The 19,871-nt window shown below is 41.8% G+C and overlaps 2 protein-coding genes across 4 annotated transcripts; both read left to right on the top strand.

The window, feature by feature from the left end:
• Positions 1 to 3,558: 3,558 nt before the first annotated feature.
• Positions 3,559 to 8,287, top strand: LOC136541916 (potassium transporter 23). Its single transcript, XM_066534092.1, has 9 exons — positions 3,559 to 4,008; positions 4,389 to 4,617; positions 4,736 to 4,984; positions 5,082 to 5,132; positions 5,288 to 5,548; positions 5,901 to 5,953; positions 6,082 to 6,196; positions 6,278 to 6,532; positions 6,908 to 8,287. The coding sequence occupies exons 1-9, from the start codon at positions 3,712 to 3,714 to the stop codon at positions 7,954 to 7,956; spliced, it is 2,559 nt and encodes an 852-aa protein (XP_066390189.1). The 5' UTR covers positions 3,559 to 3,711; the 3' UTR covers positions 7,957 to 8,287.
• A 4,076-nt stretch (positions 8,288 to 12,363) lies between these two features.
• Positions 12,364 to 19,427, top strand: LOC136541914 (probable alpha,alpha-trehalose-phosphate synthase [UDP-forming] 9). 3 transcript variants are annotated; one of them, XR_010780533.1, is made up of 5 exons: positions 12,364 to 12,642; positions 15,765 to 17,751; positions 17,829 to 18,102; positions 18,196 to 18,703; positions 18,817 to 19,427. XR_010780533.1 is itself a non-coding variant. In XM_066534090.1 (4 exons), exons 2-4 carry the CDS (start codon positions 15,770 to 15,772, stop codon positions 18,523 to 18,525), a joined length of 2,586 nt encoding a protein of 861 aa, XP_066390187.1. In that variant the 5' UTR covers positions 12,364 to 12,642; positions 15,765 to 15,769; the 3' UTR covers positions 18,526 to 19,427. The 3 variants fall into 3 exon arrangements, 1 of the variants encoding a protein (XP_066390187.1); XR_010780532.1 differs by having other exon boundaries at positions 18,782 to 19,427; XM_066534090.1 differs by having other exon boundaries at positions 18,196 to 19,427.
• Positions 19,428 to 19,871: the final 444 nt, after the last annotated feature.

Here is a 19,871-nt window from a genome sequence, read left to right as displayed (position 1 = left end):
CCCTTGCAGGGATTAATGGATTGGATTAGTGGCTAAGATGGACTCAATGGTCAAAGTTTATCCCGAAATATATTCCACGATTTATCTAATGATATTAATTATGCACCATAATATTAATATTTTTTTATATAAGTTTGGTCAAAGTTAAAAACGTTTGACTTCTTGTGAAGTGAGAATGGGGGACAGACGGAGTACTTATTATATTTATATTAGACTTCTATAAAAAAAACATCCCAGAGTGTTGCCATTGAATATGCATTAATAAGGTCGAAGTTGATAAAATCATCCTCCATCAGTTTCCTAAGCAACCTCCTTAGGGAACCATTTGGGAGCACTCCCAGCTTCAAATTCCATGTGAGAATCACTCATAGAGAACAAAATGGACACTAGATTCCAGTAGGGATCTAATAAGAATCGCATTTTCTATTTACAATTGGAAGCTAAAACCTCACACCCCATTCAATCTCCACATGCTCCCAACTCTGCCCCTACTATACTAGGATCACTGCATCAGAGATCAAGTAGTTGGAACTAAATCACGGGGTGGGGTTGAAAGAATAATATTGTTAAATCCTAGAATAAATTTGAAAAAATACGAACACGCACGGAAAGTGAAGTATTTAAACTTGAGTAGATATATTTTATCACAAGAAAACCATGCTCAATTTGCTGAACATATAGATATTTTTTTAAGAATGCGCGGACACGACATAAGCAAGATTTGGCACGGCTACAATAACCAAAACGCCATTTTTTGTTAAATAAAAAGTGGTTTGCCATGATCCAAACAACCCATGAAATAGTTTCTTTTTCTTTCAAGTGCTAGTTCTATGTCTTTTTTTCTTTTTTTCTTTTGAGGGGAACTAGTTTTCTATGTCATCTCATCTGGTAGGTCGCCTCGTTTGGCGTCGCAAAGCAAACAGGCCGCTGCTTGCCCACAAAGGCAATCTCCCTTTGCTCAATGCGTGGCTGGCCCAGTGTCGGACAGTCCAGTCCTCTGGCCAGCGCGTCGCTCTTGTGATTGTTCCCCCTTCATTCTGGCTCAACTGGGCCACCGACGCCGGCTCAACGGGTGCTCTTGTGACTGGGCCGTCGCCCTCTACCACATACAGCCCACGGCAGCGGATGAAGGCGGCGCATCGTATGGGATATTCGGATCGCATTTCGTATGTGCTCAATTGAGTCCAGCATCCAATGTTCACCCTATCGGCTGGTCCATTGCCACAGACGCGTTCTGTCGCCGTCATGCTGCTGCATAATGATGGTGGGCCCTCCAATCATTCTACGTCCACCGTCAGCGTCATTTATAGGAGTAGGATGTTTGGACCGCATGCGTATGAGCCCAATTATTATAGATTGTAATAATATTACGAGCTAATGAAGTTTATTAGTGTTTATAAAATCTATCATCAGTTCTTACTAACCTATAATCAGAAGATAAGCTAGTCTTTAGTCTAAATACCCCTTATATCAGAACACACACCATGGTGGACAGTGTACACCTATTATACACCATAATCGGGTTCTCTGGATATCTCAGAGATTTCAATTTTTGGTTTCGCCCCCTGTAGAATATGTTGACAAAACGAAATAAGCCCCTTTTTTTTATCTCTATAGATAATAGCTATATGCTAATAGTTATATCTCTTGAATCTAAACAGGTGCAGTTAATAAAATAGCTAATTATGAGCTGGACTTTTAGATAATAACTATCTCACTAGCTGGATCAAATTAGGTAATAACAGCTAATAGTTATCTTAGTAGCAGTTTTTTATTAGTTGTGTATCCAAACACCTTCAGCTAATAGTTAGCTAACTAATATTAGATATGAGCTATTGGTTAGCTAATTATTAGACAAACAGAGCCTAAGATACTAGCAACAGCGTCATTGTAAGTTTGGGCCAAGCATATAACAGAGGATGCAAATGTCAGGTTTTGTTTGTGAAAAATATGGAGTCCGTTCTCCTTTTCATCCATCCATCCATCCTAGGATCACGATAAGCATGGAACCGTAAAAGCGAATATGACATCCAACGTTACAAACCTCTATGGACCCGGTGGTCAGTAAACTCGTCATCATATCGCGTCACGGTAAGAGAATAGACTACTTTTTATAATATAATTGTATATAGCTCTCCTAATAAAAGAACAAAATTCCTCATAGAAATGACCTCGCCTAATTCTAAGTGCTGCAAAAAATCCATGCCCCAAATGTTTTTCTCATTTTACCATGAGACAACCAAACCATTACATACGTAACTAAACTATAGCAACTAAAACATCAACTAATCAACAGAAACACTTTGACCATTCACTACTTTTACACTATATTATTTATGGTTATAAGCTTATAATTACAACATTGTACATTTAATTACAAATTTGAGTTTGTATCGTAATATTTAAAAAATTGTTGACCAAAACATTGACAAAAAATTATAAACTTTAAATCTTAATATGCATACATGCCTTATAAACAAAATAGGACATGGTGAGAAACATGTAGCATCTCTCTATATAAATTCGACAATTTATTTTTCTAATAATGGCAATGGTCGCCGCCTCTCCTCCCATCCTCCCATCTCCTACCCTAGGCTCTTCTTGCTCCTTTAATGTCGGTCCCCCCCCCCCCCTTCTCTGTGTGTGGCTACCTCGCTGGTGTTGAGGAGGAGTGGGGACCCTCTGTAGTCTGGATTAGTCGTAGTAGTCAGGATTTTATATTGCTTGTGCACCATGGGCTACCGTATGGCATCATTTTTATTGACCCCTCGTTGGATCTTGTTTCTTGTGGAGGATTCCGGTTGCGAATGTCTATCTAGGCATCCAGGCTAACATTCTTCATGTGGTCTTTGTTCTTGCAGGGCTGATGTGATTATGGGGATGTTCGCATTCCCCATTTGCATTTTTGTGTTACTGGCTCGTTAGATTCCGATCTTGCAATGGCTACGAAGTTAGCCGGGCCTCCTGTTTTAGCATGCCTAGTATTGATGGTGCCAGATTGATGATCATTTGATCATCTTCGACGACGAGGCGGCCGATACTCTTTCAATGTGATAGATGCGATCTGAGAAGCTCCCGTGATGTTGTATTATGTGTCATTTTCAAAATTTAAGGTCGCCATTATAGATGATTGCTCCGACAATGGCCATTGGTGTCGCTAAATTTCAACGTATTAAAACTAGACAATTGTCAAGGCCATAGATTGGAAGTGACAATGTCATTAAGGGCTTTGAATTTACTCTAGTGTATTTTTTTTATTTACTCTTGAACTTATTAGCCCAAAGCAGCACTACTTTTTAGCCATAAACAGTGTTTTTCTCTTACGGTAAATCAACAACAGCGTCAACGTCAGCCGAAAATCGTGATGATGCAACTGTTCCTCCCTTCCCTTGGGGAAAAGAATAAAATTTTCTAATGACAATAATAATGACTTAAAATATTCCCAACCTGCTATCCGATGGCACGATATAAAAAATAAAAAACACCGGAAAAGACACATCCAAAGATCACAGCAGCCGTACAGTGAGCCCCAATAAGAAGCAGCGCATTATTGTCACGGCGCCGAATAAGTCCAAACAAACACCAAAAGCGTCAGACACGAATCGCTCGCTCACCCCTCCGACCAGCCCCGCCTCTATCGGATCCGCGCCTCGCCACCCGCGAACCCGTCAGTGGCCGCCGTCGCCGGGGGAGGACGACGAGGTGGGCGCGATGGACGACGGCGGGATCCAGGAGGAGCCGCCGTCGGCGCGGTTCCTGACGCCGACGCGCTCGGGGGGCACGCGCTGGGTGGACGGCAGCGAGGTCGACTCGTCCGAGTCCGCGCCGTCGTGGTCGCTCGAGGACGAGCGCTCGGCGGGGGCCGTCTCCTCCAACGGGGGCGCCGCGGCGGCGTCTCGGGTGTCCTCCGGAGCATTCCGGCGGCGGCTCGGGAAGCGGCCCCGCCGGGTGGACTCGCTCGACGTCGAGTCCATGAACGTGCGCGGCGCGCACGGCCACAGCGCCAAGGTGCGTTCGTTCTCCCGGTCCCCGAGTGCGTCCGTGGATCCAAACGCTCCGTAGCGTCCGCGAATGGAGCCTCTTGCCTGTCTCTAGTGTGTGAGAAACCTAAAATAATGCGAGCTTTGACCATTTCGTTTGTTATAGCCAATGAATGGTAGGATGAATGGAGCCTCTTGCCTGATCGCTGGAGGCTTCCTAGACGTGTAACTTTGGAGCAATTTTGGATAGGTGTGAGGATGGTACGATCGGCTCAGCTTTGCGTCCAACTATCCGTAGATTCCTTATTCGTGTCTGGAATGAGGAAACATGTGCTTTTCAGATTCTTATATTCTACTCAGGAATCATGATCCTAATGGCTGAAAACTCTGAGCTGCACTTTGCACCAGGAAATATCGATGTTGAGCACCCTCGCAATGGCCTTTCAAACCCTTGGTGTGGTGTACGGCGACATGGGGACAAGTCCTCTCTATGTCTTCAGTGACGTGTTCAGTAAAGTGCCCATAAAGTCAGAGGTCGAGATACTGGGAGCACTTTCGCTGGTCATGTACACTATCGCATTGATCCCATTCGCTAAATACGTCTTCATAGTCCTCAAAGCTAATGACAATGGTGAAGGTATGACGCACAATTTGCAATTTTGGTTTCACTGTCTCATGATTGTAGACTATCATCTGGGTGATTTTGTGGATCTCTGAGTGATTGACGTACTGATACTATCATCTCATGGCTGCAGGGGGATCTTTTGCGCTGTATTCGTTGATTTGCAGGTATGCAAAAGTTAGCATGCTTCCCAATCAGCAGCGTGTGGATGAAGATATTTCTAGTTTTAGGCTTAAGTTGCCAACTCCTGAACTTGAGCGTGCTCTCTCTGTCAAAGACTGCCTAGAAAAGAAGCCGCTCTTCAAGAACATTCTCCTGTTTTTAGTTCTGATGGGTACGTCCATGGTGATTGGTGATGGCATTCTCACTCCGTCAATGTCAGGTGTTCTATATGCTCTTTGGTCCTAGTTTGCTCCTTCAATTGATGTTATATGTAACTTCTAATAACACCTGAACCTCCTTTTGTTTATTATGTTTAGTCATGTCTGCTGTTAGTGGTCTCCAGGGTCAAGTTCCAGGATTTGACACAAGTTCGTACTCCTTGCTCAATCCCATTCTAATTATTACAAGAATTTGCATTTTGTCTACATTGGCTTACTGGCCTAACATTAACATTAACATTTCCTTATTTATTTGGTAGAAAGAATATAAGAGGCTTAGTTCCCATTATTTCTTTTTTTTGCAGATGCTGTTGTAATTGTCTCCATTGTTGTTCTTCTGCTATTGTTTAGCGTGCAGAGGTTTGGAACAGGCAAAGTTGGATTCATGTTTGCCCCTATTTTGGCATTATGGTTTGTTAATTTGGGCTCCATCGGAATATATAATATTGTTAAGTATGACATCTCTGTTGTGAGAGCATTCAATCCAGTGTATATATATTTGTTTTTCGAGACAAACGGCATTAAGGCGTGGTCAGCACTTGGTGGTTGTGTCTTGTGCATCACAGGTGCCTCCTTTTTCCGACAATAACATTCCTCTCTTGTTTTAGTGGCTTTTGAAGCAAGGGCCAATCTTATACTGAAATAGTTTCATCTTCTTAACAAGTAGTATTTGTGAATTCTTATATTTAACACTACCAGGAATGCTTTTATCAGAACAAAAGAATATCTTGAGTGATGAAAATGCCCTTTCCTCTGCCGTACATTTTTTTTTCTAACTTGCATCAATGCATCCTGAACTAAGTCATTTCTGCCACTTTTCTGGTTGATAATGCTGTTTTTTCTGAGTCATTCATGAAACCCTGACACTAAGATTCTATGTATACCATTAAATGCACTAACTATATTTTACAACTGTAGGAGCTGAAGCAATGTTTGCTGATTTGGGCCATTTCTCTGTCAAATCAATACAGGTTAACACATTACTAGTCTATTGAGTCCCTTTTCCAATTACTTAGTACTCCCTCCGTTCTTCAGTATTTGTCCATAGAACACCACATGTGCTAAGTTTTTGTGTCCCCCTGCGTGCTTTTGGGTCCAGGTAGCATTTACCGCCGTGGTATTCCCCTGCCTGCTAATTGCTTACATGGGGCAAGCTGCTTTTTTGATGAAAAACCCACTTGCTGTAGAAAGAATATTTTATGATTCTGTACCAGGTAAAGTTTTTTCAGCTGGCAAAAACTCTAAAATGTTTTATGTATTTACTTTCTAAGTCTAAATTTTGATATGCAATGCAGGGGTTTTATTCTGGCCAGTATTTGTGATTGCTACACTTGCAGCTATGATTGCCAGCCAAGCTATGATATCTGCAACATTCTCTTGCATAAAGCAGGCCATGGCTCTTGGCTGCTTCCCTAGGATTAAGATAATCCATACTTCCAAGAAAGTCATGGGCCAGATTTACATACCTGTGATGAATTGGTTTCTAATGGTAATGTGCATCATCATCGTGGCCACTTTTAGGAGTACCAATGATATTGCCAACGCATATGGTGAGTATTTTGATCTTCAAGGAACATACAACTTCATCTATACATAGGCTTCTTCAAGTGGTGTTTGATATATTAACCCCCACAGGAACTGCCCATTACATTTACTATATTTCGTTATAATCAGTTTATGGTTAGGCAGGCCTGTGTGTGGGTTTTGAGTTTTGTGTTGTTGTGTTGTTTGGGCTCTTGTCCCTTTTTTCATCTTCTTAATATAATGATGCGCAGCTCTCCTGTGTTTTTGAGAAAAAAAATTTCAGCTATATTCTGCTACAGATATTTGTGTATGTGTTGAAAGAATCCTGTAGTTTTCTAGTTTTTCCAGGAAACAAACGTCTCATTTGCATCTAATACCATTTTTATTCTTTGAACTTGCAGGCATTGCTGAAGTTGGCGTCATGATGGTTAGCACTGCACTGGTGACTTTGGTGATGCTTCTTATATGGCAAACCAACTTGTTCCTTGTGTTATGCTTCCCTATTCTTTTTGGTGCAGTAGAGTTTGTTTACTTAACTGCCGTTCTGTCGAAGATACAAGAAGGAGGGTGGTTACCACTAGCTTTCTCATCACTGTTTCTCTGCATAATGTACACATGGAACTATGGAAGTGTGCTGAAGTACCAGAGTGAGATGCGTGGCAAGATATCCCTGGACTTCATTCTTGATCTGGGAGCCACACTTGGCACTGTAAGAGTTCCAGGCATTGGGCTTGTGTACAATGAGCTGGTCCAGGGAATCCCATCGATCTTTGGCCAACTATTAGTCACACTTCCAGCGATGCACTCTACGATTGTCTTTGTTTGCATAAAGTATGTTCCCGTCCCGTATGTCGCTCTTGAAGAAAGGTTCTTGTTCCGAAGGGTTGGCCAGAAGGACTACCACATGTTCCGCTGTGTTGCACGCTATGGTTATAAGGATATTAGGAAAGAAGATCATGGTTTCTTTGAGCAACTTTTGGCCGAGAGCCTTGAAAAATTTCTTAGGAGGGAAGCCCAGGAAATCGCGCTTGAGGCAAGCACAATGGAGGCAGAGCGTGATGACATATCTGTTGTATCTGAGGTGCCTCAGTCTCCTGCTTGTGATGGGGATCTGCAAACTCCACTGCTTTCTGATCAGAGATCAGGTGATAACAACAGAATGGTCACCACAGATGGTAGCAATCCTGTGCTTCCCTCCAGCTCCATGTCTGCAGAAGAAGATCCTGGTTTAGAGTATGAGCTGGCAGCTCTGAGAGAAGCCATGGCATCTGGGTTTACGTATCTCCTAGCACACGGAGATGTGAGGGCAAGGAAGGAGTCGCTCTTCACGAAGAAGTTTGTCATTAACTATTTCTATGCATTCCTCAGGAGGAACTGCAGGGCTGGCACTGCAACCCTGAAGGTCCCCCATTCGAACATCATGCGTGTTGGTATGACGTACATGGTTTAGGGATTGTACTGCGGTAGTGATTAAATTCATTGCTGCCTCTGGCCATCTGCTCGGAATTTTAATCACAGAAATGGCTGTATGTGTTCGATTTGTCATTCATTTCGTCCTTTGATGGGCATGCCTTCAGTTGTTTGTATGATATCTGTGGATACTGTATCTGTATGAACAGGTATGTATGCAAATGCTCCTTGCATTTGTTGCCCCGTCAAATAATGCAGTGGGGGCAAATGCCAAATATCGGACCTGGCTCCCCACATGCTAAGTTGTACATATTTGTCTACGTCATTCTTATGTATTACCTGTGATTATAAGAAGCACGGCATCTTATTGAGATTATGCTGCTAAAGGATGTTCTAGTGAGCATGCTGTCTTCCAGTACATGAAAGAACGAACTTGAGAGTTGCATTGGCGAAACCATTTGGTCTGTCATGGGATGTGTGGTTTGTGGCTCTGAGCGGAGAATAGCGTACTAGTTGCATTGGTTCGCTATCAACACTCAAAGTTGATAGGATGGAGCTTAAAAGGTGTGAAAATTCACTTGTGCAGGTCCAATGTTTTGTGATATATGATTGCCCCTGCTATTCCATGTTAGAACTGGATAACAAAATATGATATGATTGACAGTGGACGCACGGCACCAAAGTTTAGGTTACCAACAGCCGATGTGGATCTGCCTCTGTCCCTGTCGAGCATTATCCTTTGAAGTTTTCAGCCCTACATGAGCTTTATTTTGCTATCAGAAGAATGTCCCAATGATTGTTGGCAGCAGCACTCCTTGAGTTCTAGGTAGTTTTAGATCAGGTCATGTGCCTCTGGCTGCATTTGCGCATTGTGCAGCTGTTCATGAAGCCAATTATCCATCCCAGATAACCTCATACTTTGAATTTAGTACTACTCAAATTTTGTCACGTGCCTCTGAATTATCAGAATGTTGCTATAGGAGTAGAAACTGAAATGTTTCAAAGAACAGCATAGTTGTCAAACAATAAGATCAGATAGTTTATAAGTAGTTGTCAAACAATAAGATCAGATAGTTTAGTTTAATCATATACATAGTCACCATGAAATACACGTATGAACGGAGATGTGCAGTTGACTTCTGGGGTTTAGGCCCTAGCAATCTGGAGAAGACAATGCACTGCTTCTCCAAGGAGATATACACTGTACTTGGAACTTAGTAGAAGACAGAGGTCACGTATTGTGGTTGTGGCCAAGAAATCCACGACATGACGCACCAGATGACTATGGCTTGTCTACCTCCATTTCTTGAATGCATGTTCCATATACCATCATGGAGTATGATTTTCTGAACTCTGAGGAACAGAGAGAACTGGGAACGGTCTGGTCATTTCAGTTCAGGCGTTGTTTTCAGCGGAATTTTCATCCATCATGTCATGCTGTTTAAGGTTTGGTTGAGTGTTGTGCTGGGACTCTTTCTAATAATGCTGTCCCGGTGACAGCAATCACACAGTGCTACGTGCCCAATTATCCGACACTGAATTGAGGGTACAGTCGAGTCGGGGGCAGAGGTTGGTCTCGGTACGCATTCTTTACTTTTAAGAGCTAAGATTGTTTCGATGTTCTCCATTTACAATGAATCTATGAAAACTAGTACATCTTCAGATATCTTGTATTGATGCATCGGAATATCCGACTGCATAATTTATCTGATTGATGCACCCTGTTCGCTTGATCGTATCAGCCATGATACAGTATTTTTCTCTCATAACAAAACAGCATCAACCGGCTTATAAGCCACAGAAACGATCAAGCGAACAGGGTGATATCCATAGCAGTAACCAAGATATAGTTATCCGAACGATTCATCCCTACTGCCACTGCCAGTAGTGACAGCTTACACAATGTTTCAAGGGTTTCACCGTGTTGTTACTGTAAATCTATTTGTTAAACCGCAGTTACCTAAATCTGTTAAGTGGCGACTTGGAAGAGACAAATACCTGCATCACAACAAACAAGCTGGATGTGATTAGAAGTTTACGACTTTGTTTGTTCGAGACAAAATATCTATTAGAGTATATGCTAACAGCTTGTGTTTAGCTAATATCAGTGCAGAATAATCCTCGATACAATGGATGCCATGTTTAATATCTTGAGCAGGTTTCAACAATGACGACTAACATCCAAATTCATCCTCTGATTCACCAACGCCAAGTAAACTACTGAAAATTTGCAAGCAAAAGGAGAGCTGTCTTTTGTGTGTTTTAACAAGGCTACAAGGGAAGCACAGAAGGAATTGTGCTCTGCAGAGCCTATGGATCCGTTAACCTAGAGACAAAGAGTCCATGGATCCAGGTAATTCTAACTTAAGGTCATGTTTCATCTGCCTGCCCAATCTTACTAGTTCCTTTAATTAATACACTTGCGCAAGTAAGACAAAATTTAGCTTGCCAGTGTGGCAAAGCCAACCTCCAAAGCAACCAAGTGCTTACTCACCTTGTGAAAAGTAAAGCTAATTGGAAAGACAAGTAAAGAAACATACATAGAAGTAGTACAGTACATGATATATGTAGTTTTGTTAGGCAAAGTTACCATATAAAGATCCAAACGTGGCCCAAATCTCGCATACGTGTCGAAAACCGAACCATGTAATAATATAGATAGAAGAGCATATCTGCATATACCGTATTTTTCTACTAAAACGCCGGTAACACACAACGTTAGATGTCGCTTTGCCGCCTTTCAAAAGCTAGATGTCGCTGTTAAGTGCGGGGTGATGGTGATCTTTTAATCTTTTTCCATTCCAGTTGTAGTGTCCAACTAGACAACCATCTTTGGCACTTGAGGATAAGATAAACAAGCAGTAATGCTCCCAATAAGATAGCTTGAAATGATCGACACGTATGGTAGCCCCTACATTAAAAAATTCAGAAGTTCAGATGACGGTTGCAGGAGGAGATCAGGAGAGATATATAATCCTCCTTGACCGGAAACGCATGATGGATCGACTTCAAGGTCTCGCACATATCCCGTATGAAAACGAAAGAATCATGTGAGAAGAGAAGGGCGCCCAAAGGCTGATCTACCTATCCACAGTACTAAAAACACTCCCTAGGTCCAGCGATTGCTAATTACTCCAACACCTGAATCAGACACGAGCACCCATTACGTTCCAAAAAAAAAAAAGACACCTGACCCATGTCACGTTTAGATTTAGGCGTGTAGCTGTACTGGCCATGTTGCAAATCACGAGGTGTTTTCTTTCTTCTTGATATAATAAATAATCTATCTCTCGTCCCAAAAATAATTCAATTTCTAGAGTTATTCTATGTCAAACTATTCTAAACACTAGAGACACCATGAAATATATTTCTATAGATGTTATTTTTTGTTATAAAATTGGTCAAGCTTAATATAGTTTTTTTTTTACTTAGAGCACCTCCAAGAGACTCTTCATATCCTTCCTAATTGCTACGAATAGAAATTTTGGTAAAAAACTAACCTCCAACCATTTTTCTAAATGGTCATCCAAATATAGCCATCTTCTATTCCAGATTTTTCGTTAGCCAAAAATAGAAGACGAGAATGACTCTCTAGAGTGCATATGAGATATAGAAAAACTGTTGGAGACTGAAAAGATATAGAAAAAGATTTTTATGCAAATAGCTTTTCAAATGATGATTTAGAGAGTGAAATTTAGAAAGGCTCTCGTAGATGCTCTTAGAGTGATGGTAGAAATTGATTTATTTCTAGATAAAAGTAATACTATCAGAAAGAAAATAAAAATAAAAATATACTCCCTCCATTCCACTTTTTTGGGGACGGATGGACTACTAGCTAGTAGGGAGTGCTTGTTCTTCTTGTCAAGAATCTTATCTTCGCACTACAGAACAAAGAAACCAGTGATACAAAGCTTGGAAAATTTCTCTATCTAACCAACATTTTTTTAATAAACAAATGCAAGGTCAATTAGCGTAGGCTAGCGCATCATAAACAAACTACCTCATCTACAACAAATCTCCTGATGTTTCTCCCACGAGAGCAAAACAAAAACTAGCTCCGTGCCCAGTCTTCACATAAAACTTTGAAAATGAAACTTAATCCTAAAAAAGTCAGGGTAGCGTCGAACGAATCCATGACCTTCAATTTGAAAGCAATTAAATCATTTTATAATCAGCACGGATATTACTAGCCAAAACACCTGCAAGCTCCAAGAATGTGACCTAAAACTTCTCTAGGATAAACTGAAGTAAAATACTATGCACAAAGCGAAAACGAAGACGTGAAAAATATAATAATCAGCAGGAGGAGAAAAGCGCGATCTTTATTCTATTCATTTGGTTAATAAACCATAACTAAAAGTACTATTAGCTAATTTATTATAGGAAAAAAATATTAGTGGCTGACCGTCGAAATACAGCTTATAAGTGAAAGGAAGGTGGCGCTTATCCGCAGACCAGCACTCCAGCAGTGGCAGAATCCTCCGAGAGGACCCGTTGCGATCTTCCAAAAGGGAACCTCCTCCGAATCCGCAAACCTCCACGACACATTTCCGTTCATCCCTTTGCCCACTCCCAGCCGTCTCCACTCTCCAGTAGTCCTCTTCTTGTTGCCTCTCCCTCTCTTTCTCCCGCTTTAGGTTTGCCTGTGCTGGGTAGAGAGGAGAAGGGGCTTGGTGCCAAGAAACTGACATTTCGATTTTGGGGAGAGGCTAAATTCGTCGCTGTGGTAAGAAATGCTTCCACTCCTCCTTGATCCGTATGTTCAATTCATTGACCCATTCGACAGTGCTCTTGGCCGTCGGTTCTTGACTTCGTTCGTAGGTTTGAATGAAAAAGGCTGGTTTTGTTCTTGAATTAGGAAAGAGCGATGTTTGGGGTTAGGTTCTGATTGATTTGGAGGTCTTACGCGATCTATTGTTCTCTATTATTCTTGGAGAAAATTGGGGATATTGATGTGAAAAATGGTCTTCTTTTAGTTCCTGTCTTATATTAATTGCACCTGGATTTAATAGTTGCCAAATTGGTAGCTATGCCAACCCTGGAAGTGGGGAACCAAAGGTTGAAATGTAAAATAAGGCAAATGAGCCTATGAATTATGGACAAGAAGGCAAATGAAACTACAGACTTCGTTTGTAGACGCAGTTATGTTCCAAAGCCACAAAGGTTAGTGTCGTAGCAAGACAATATAGCCAGTGGACTCATCATAATCGGGGGAGGGGGGTGGGGGGGGGGGGGGGGGGGGGGGGGGGGGGGAGCGGCGTTACTAAATTGGCCATAGACATTGCTCAGCTAGTACTGCTAGCTAGAGATAGATAGACTATGAGGCAATTACATGTGCAGTTTGCAGGCAAGCAAGAATAGAATATCTAGCTTTTTAGATGGATTGCTTACACTTGCAAATATATTCATTAATCTTTCTTAGCCCGGGTGGGTGGGTGGGTGGGGGGGAGCCCAGTATGGCCTCTACTAGGCTCCGCCAGTGAATATAGTTACTCTGTTTCCTCTACCTCAAAATTCCCAATAAAGCGGTGCATGGCTGCTTGCTGATCTAACCAATGTCTAACATGATGCCTGTTATGTTTAAATCATGGTCTCACCATTTTTAGGCAGCATCAGGTCCTGTCCCCTGTCCCCTCAGCAAATTGATCTTCAAGCTATAACACATGGGAGAAATCTCCCCACCATAATTTCATTGCCTTCTTTCTGTATGAGTTTTGTCACCATGTCCTGATATCCATGCGCGATGGTATTGTCTTGGGCAACAGTCGTTCTTCTGTAGGAGATTGTATACAGTACATTGGATTTTGGATGTCTAGAATATATTACTTGTATTAAAGGCAATGTCAGTTGCATTTGACATGCTATTGCCAAATAGGATGAGCACGTATAGTTCAAGGTTCCTCTTGTTCTGATTAACTTGCCTTCTCTGTATCACTATGTTGTAGTAGGACATATCTCACCAAACAGGTGTTCAAGTTTCAGTGTGAGCCAGTTGCCAGTTCAGCTGGCATGATGACATGTCCTGATTGGCATGTCAGGTCTTTCAGGTAGATACATTACGTTAGCAAAGGTGGTATGATGTTGTAGTTGTATGCTAATATTCGTGATTGGTGAGAGGGAAATGATTCGTTCAAGTATTGTTTGCATCATGTTGTGGTCCTCCAATCTGTCCTTTTGTGTTATATTGGTAAGAGAGTGTGGTCCATTTTCTTAAATGATGGTTGGATTGGATATTGTGGTCCTGAAGGTAGATGTGGTTCATCATGGAACTTTGGGGAGCTCATCATGGATCTAGGGTGTAACATTAGTATTAAATTTTCTATCTTTATGTGCTTTGCCTGTACGCCCTGGAGCAAAATATTATGTTTACATGCCTCTAGGTTGTTCATGTTTTGCCCTTAGCACAATATTATACTGTAGCAACTGCATACTCAACGAAGCTTTTATCCTGCTATGCTCTTGTTTGTTTTTCGAAATAGATCTTTATTGTGGGTGCTCTATTATAATTAATTCTTGCATGGTAATTATTCATCCACAGTTAGTTAAAGCAAATCAAGAGCGAATATTGTGTATCAGCTCAGGCCAGGTCATGATAGCTGCAAATAAGTAGCAGTTACAAAAAATTTTCCTTCAACTTTATCAATTGACCTGGATAGCTGCTTGGCGAGGATTATGCTACATTCCTTGCCTCCCACAAAGCAAATTTGACTTTATCCTCCTTCATTTGGATGCCACATCCGCTATCATTTTGCAGGAAGGGAGTTAGAGAGTTCACCTCTTGACACCTTGTTTGCTAAATGGGATTTTGACCCAGGCTCTGTAGTGTTTCCTAACCGTTCACCCGGCGATGTCGGATGAAAGATCTTTAGCTACTTGGATCAATTTGCCAGTGTGTTTAGATACAATGTGTTGGCAGCTGAGGCCTGGCATGATGGGACTGAATTTAGGTTAAGGGAGCAGGAAAGAGTTTGTTATTTACTATTGCCCCCAATACCTCCCCCTATCCCCATAAAACTGTCATATTAGGGATAACTGTGCTTTTTTCTTGCTCTAGCAGTTCCCCAAGACCTCTCCCTTTTTTTGGTGTTCACCAATATTTCTTTCATCTCCCCTCAAATAAAGGGGGAGTTATATCTCCCCCAATAGCAAGGGGACCACCCCAACTACCACTTTTCAACCATCTTGTCTTCTACACTCCTGTGGGACCCACCTTTTATATGGGTATTGGGGGAGATATATTGGGGTACTGCTGCAGCAACTCCCCCAATATTCACAAAAACAATATTAGGCTACCCCAATACATATATATTTGGGATAGATTATTGGGGAACTGGTGGAGATGCTCTAAAGCTCCATAGATAATAGGGCCATGCCAGTTTTAGTAAGGTCTTGAACTTCATATATCCCTTTTCTACTCGACCCAGAATACTGATAGAGTCAGATTGAATCATTTTATTGATGTTTCCTTTGGATTTATTGTTATAGGCAGTCTTCGAGATTGCCTCTGTGCTGTGAACACTTGAATGTAGCTAACATCAATTTTGTCCTTGAGTGTATCTTGGCAAGCAATTTTTATTTTTCAGATGGGTTTAAAATATTCAAATGGTGTATTTTTGTTGTAATGATGGTCCATCAATTGAGTGACAATATTTTTATGTTTAAGGAAACAAAAGTGTGTGCTAGAATGTTCGTATGTTCTTATCAGAGTTTGTGCCCATTTAATGCACACACATATATATGTAGGTGATATTTTTCTATCCCCATGGGTCGAGTTTTTTGTTTATATGTAGATAGTATTTTGTTGGCTGTAAAGGTCTAACTATTAGTATTTTTGGTGTCTCTTTGCAGAAATCATGGTTCTAAAGTCGTACACAAATCTGCTAGATATGTGTTGTGAAGATGTGTTCCAACAACCTTTAAGATCTCTTCCTCGTGCGGTGACCTCTCCTGGCATCATATCTGACCCTGATTGGGAAAGTAGTAATGATGGCAACTCGGTTGGTTCTACGCCTATTTGTTTTAAGAGAAAAATTATTGTTGCCAATTTCCTTCCTATGATCTGTGCAAAAAATGAAGCTACCGGAGAATGGTCCTTTGCCATGGATGATAATCAACTTCTTGTTCAACTTAAAGATGGTTTTTCAATTGATAATGAAGTTATTTATGTGGGTAGCTTGAATGTTCAAGTTGATCCTAGTGAGCAAGATCGAGTTTCTCAGAAGCTCTTCAAGGAACACAGATGCATACCTACCTTTCTCCCAGCTGACCTCCAGCAGCAATTCTATCACATATTCTGCAAACAGCACCTATGGCCACTTTTCCATTATATGCTTCCTGTTTGTCATGACAAAGGTGAGCTCTTTGATCGCTCCCTTTTTCAAGCCTATGTGCGGGCCAACAAAATTTTTGCTGACAAAGTTGTGGAGGCAGTCAATTCGGATGATGATTGTGTGTGGGTTCATGATTATCACCTCATGCTTATCCCAACCTTTTTAAGAAAGAAACTGCACCGGATCAAAGTTGGTTTCTTCCTCCACAGCCCATTTCCCTCGTCTGAGATCTATAGGACACTGCCAGTGCGGGATGAAATTCTAAAATCACTTCTTAATGCTGACCTCATTGGCTTTCAAACTTTCGACTATGCCCGCCACTTCCTTTCATGTTGCAGCAGGCTGTTAGGCCTTAATTATGAGTCAAAACGTGGCCACATAGGTATAGAGTACTTCGGCCGAACAGTGAGCCTCAAGATTCTTGCTGCAGGTGTACATGTTGGCCGGCTTGAGTCCACGTTGAAGTTGCCTGCTACAATTAACAAGGTTCAAGAAATTGAGAGTAGATATAGTGGCAAGTTGGTAATCTTAGGTGTAGATGACATGGACATCTTTAAAGGTATCAGTCTAAAATTGCTTGGCTTGGAGCTTCTTCTGGAAAGAACACCTAAGCTTCGAGGGAAGGTTGTCCTTGTACAGATTGTTAATCCTGCAAGAAGCATCGGAAAAGACGTTGAGGAAGCGAAATATGAAGCTGTATCCGTAGCTCAAAGGATAAATGATAAATATGGTTCTGCTAATTACAAGCCTGTTGTCCTCATTGACTATTCAATACCTTTCTATGAAAAGATTGCATTTTATGCTGCATCTGACTGTTGTATCGTAAATGCTGTGAGGGATGGCATGAATTTGATACCGTATGAGTACACTGTATGCAGGCAGGGAAATGAGGAGATTGATAAGCTCAGAGGTGTTAAGCAGAGCTCATCTCACACAAGCACACTTATTGTGTCTGAATTTGTGGGTTGCTCTCCATCTCTTAGTGGAGCTTTCAGGGTAAATCCTTGGAGTATGGAAGATGTGGCTGATGCATTATACAGTGCAACAGATCTGACACAGTATGAGAAGAATCTGCGCCATGAAAAGCACTATCGCTATGTCAGGTCTCACGGTGTTGCTTACTGGGCACGCAGCTTTGACCAGGATCTGGAGAGAGCATGCAGAGAGCAATATAGCCAAAGATGTTGGACAACTGGGTTTGGTTTAAATTTTAGAGTTATTGCTCTTTCACCTGGGTTTAGAAGACTGTCTCTAGAACACCTAACCTCGTCTTATAAGAAGGCTAACAGGAGGATGATATTTCTGGACTATGATGGGACCCTTGTGCCGCAGACATCACACAACAAATCTCCAAGTGCCGAACTTATTTCTATCCTTAACAGCCTGTGCAATGATATGAAGAACACTGTATTTATAGTCAGCGGACGAGGAAGAGATTCCCTAAGTGAGTGGTTTGTTTCATGCGAGAACCTTGGTATTGCTGCTGAACATGGTTACTTTATCAGGTAAAGAATCTTTTGTTGATACACAATTATGTGATTTCCTTTCACCCAAGTTTGATTAACCATGTTTGTTCTCCCAGATGGAACAAAGCAGCTGAATGGGAGACAAGTTTGTCAGGTCTTCATTCTGAATGGAAACTCATTGCGGAGCCTATCATGCATTTATATATGGAAACAACTGATGGGTCCTTCATAGAGCAAAAAGAGAGCGCTCTGGTATGGCACTATCAGAACACAGATCATGACTTTGGCTCGTGCCAGGCAAAGGAGCTAGTGGGCCATCTGGAGCGAGTCCTATCAAATGAACCTGTTGCTGTGAGGCGTGGCCATCAGATTGTAGAAGTTAAACCTCAGGTTTGTTCAGTATCTGATATTTCACATCTTTTTGTTGCATTTTATCATCTAGATGTTTGTTGAGGCTTCAAATGTATGTATTCATGGACACAGGGAGTTAACAAGGGGATTTCTGTGGACAAGATCATTCGGACCTTGGTCAGTAAAGGGGATGTACCGGATCTTTTGATGTGCATCGGAAACGATCGATCGGATGAGGACATGTTTGAGAGCATCAATAAAGCTACCTCTCTTTCTGAGCCTGCCATTCCAGAAGTATTTGCCTGTTCCGTTGGCCCGAAGGCCAGCAAAGCAAACTACTATGTCGATGGCTGCAGCGAAGTAATCAGATTACTGAAGGGTGTCACAGCCATTTCACCCCAAAAGGATACTGTCAGCCATAGCCATGCGGTCTTCAAGGATACACTCGAGGTTGTCAGCTGATCCACACAAGCAGTCAGCTCAAACTACCTACATCCAAGTGTGTTCAGCCTGTCATTCTCAAATCTCCACTGCATGCAAACTACTCATCACTCAAAAACATATCTGCCACGTGGAACTCTAAATTGGACAAGAACAAGTATTGCCATTGTTGACACGAAGACAACAGTGATCACAAACTGTAAGTTCCCGCAAATGGCATCACCATTGATAATGCAATGACAACAGAAATCACAAACCGCAAGTTCCCAATTTGTAGGTAAGAATACTATTGGGATGCCATACATTTTGCAGGCGGTTGATCTGATGGTGAAAGGGTTTCCTGCTAGAGCCCCAACTTACAGCAGCTGGGAGAGCCCTGGACCTGTGTACAGCTCGTGGGTTGCACCTACCTTCAGAATGATTTGCAATTCATCCCATCTGACGCTTGTGCTGCACTGAGCATTATTACACTATTTCTTTGTACAAAACAGGTGTGATTAGGTGATTAACGCTGCACCCACGTACCATTGAGAAAAACATGGTCTGTTTGATTTGAGGAATGTGTTAGTCCATCACCTACTCATTTCTCTTTTTTTTGTTTGGTTTGTGGAATATAATAGGTTGATGTATCATCACCTTATTCTTCACAAGCTAGTAATTAGTACTAATATGACAAATGGAGTCGTTCTGCCAAATTTGAGAAATGGATTCATGATTTAGGATGGAGTGATTTCTCAAACTAAACACACCCTTAATGGCTGTGATGGTGAAGCACCAAGTGCACATGACCCCTTTGTATGATGAGAGAAAGGGATGGTCACTTGCTTCTGTGACCGTGTATGGCTGTACTTGTGTAATTGTGTAAACTACTGGTTGGCAGAAGTGGGTGCTGCTTATGTATCGAGGTTCTTTTTGCATACATGCACCGCTAGGGAGAATCTTTTATTTTTAATCCCTTTTTAAATAGTATGTTATTTTTAACCCATCGTAAAAAAAAACTAACTCCTTTGACTGCTCTCCGGGGCTTGGCATGGCAAAAACGCACTGTTGTGCTAAGCCAGCATGCCTGCCAGCGTGGTTGTCAAACCCATTATGGCAGCATGTTCGGTTGGCTGTTTTGTGAAGAAGTACTGTTGACTAGTTTGTGTGAGAAAAAAATATTATTCCGACAGAAAATTTACGATCGTTTACGACAAGCCACAGCCAAACGAACAGGCTGATATGGTCTATGGCTGGCCTGCTGCGCCAGCTGCCTGCCTGGCAATGCTACCTTTCGCGCAATCCGACTGGTGCAGCAGGGACTTACATACAGGTTCAAGGCCGGGCCGCCGGGTACCCAAAGCTATGAATCTGAACTAACCGGGCAG

Source organism: Miscanthus floridulus, chromosome 3, assembly GCF_019320115.1.
Source record: "Miscanthus floridulus cultivar M001 chromosome 3, ASM1932011v1, whole genome shotgun sequence".
In the NCBI taxonomy this organism is placed as follows: Eukaryota; Viridiplantae; Streptophyta; class Magnoliopsida; order Poales; family Poaceae; genus Miscanthus; species Miscanthus floridulus.
This window is presented reverse-complemented; position numbering and strand designations above follow the sequence as displayed.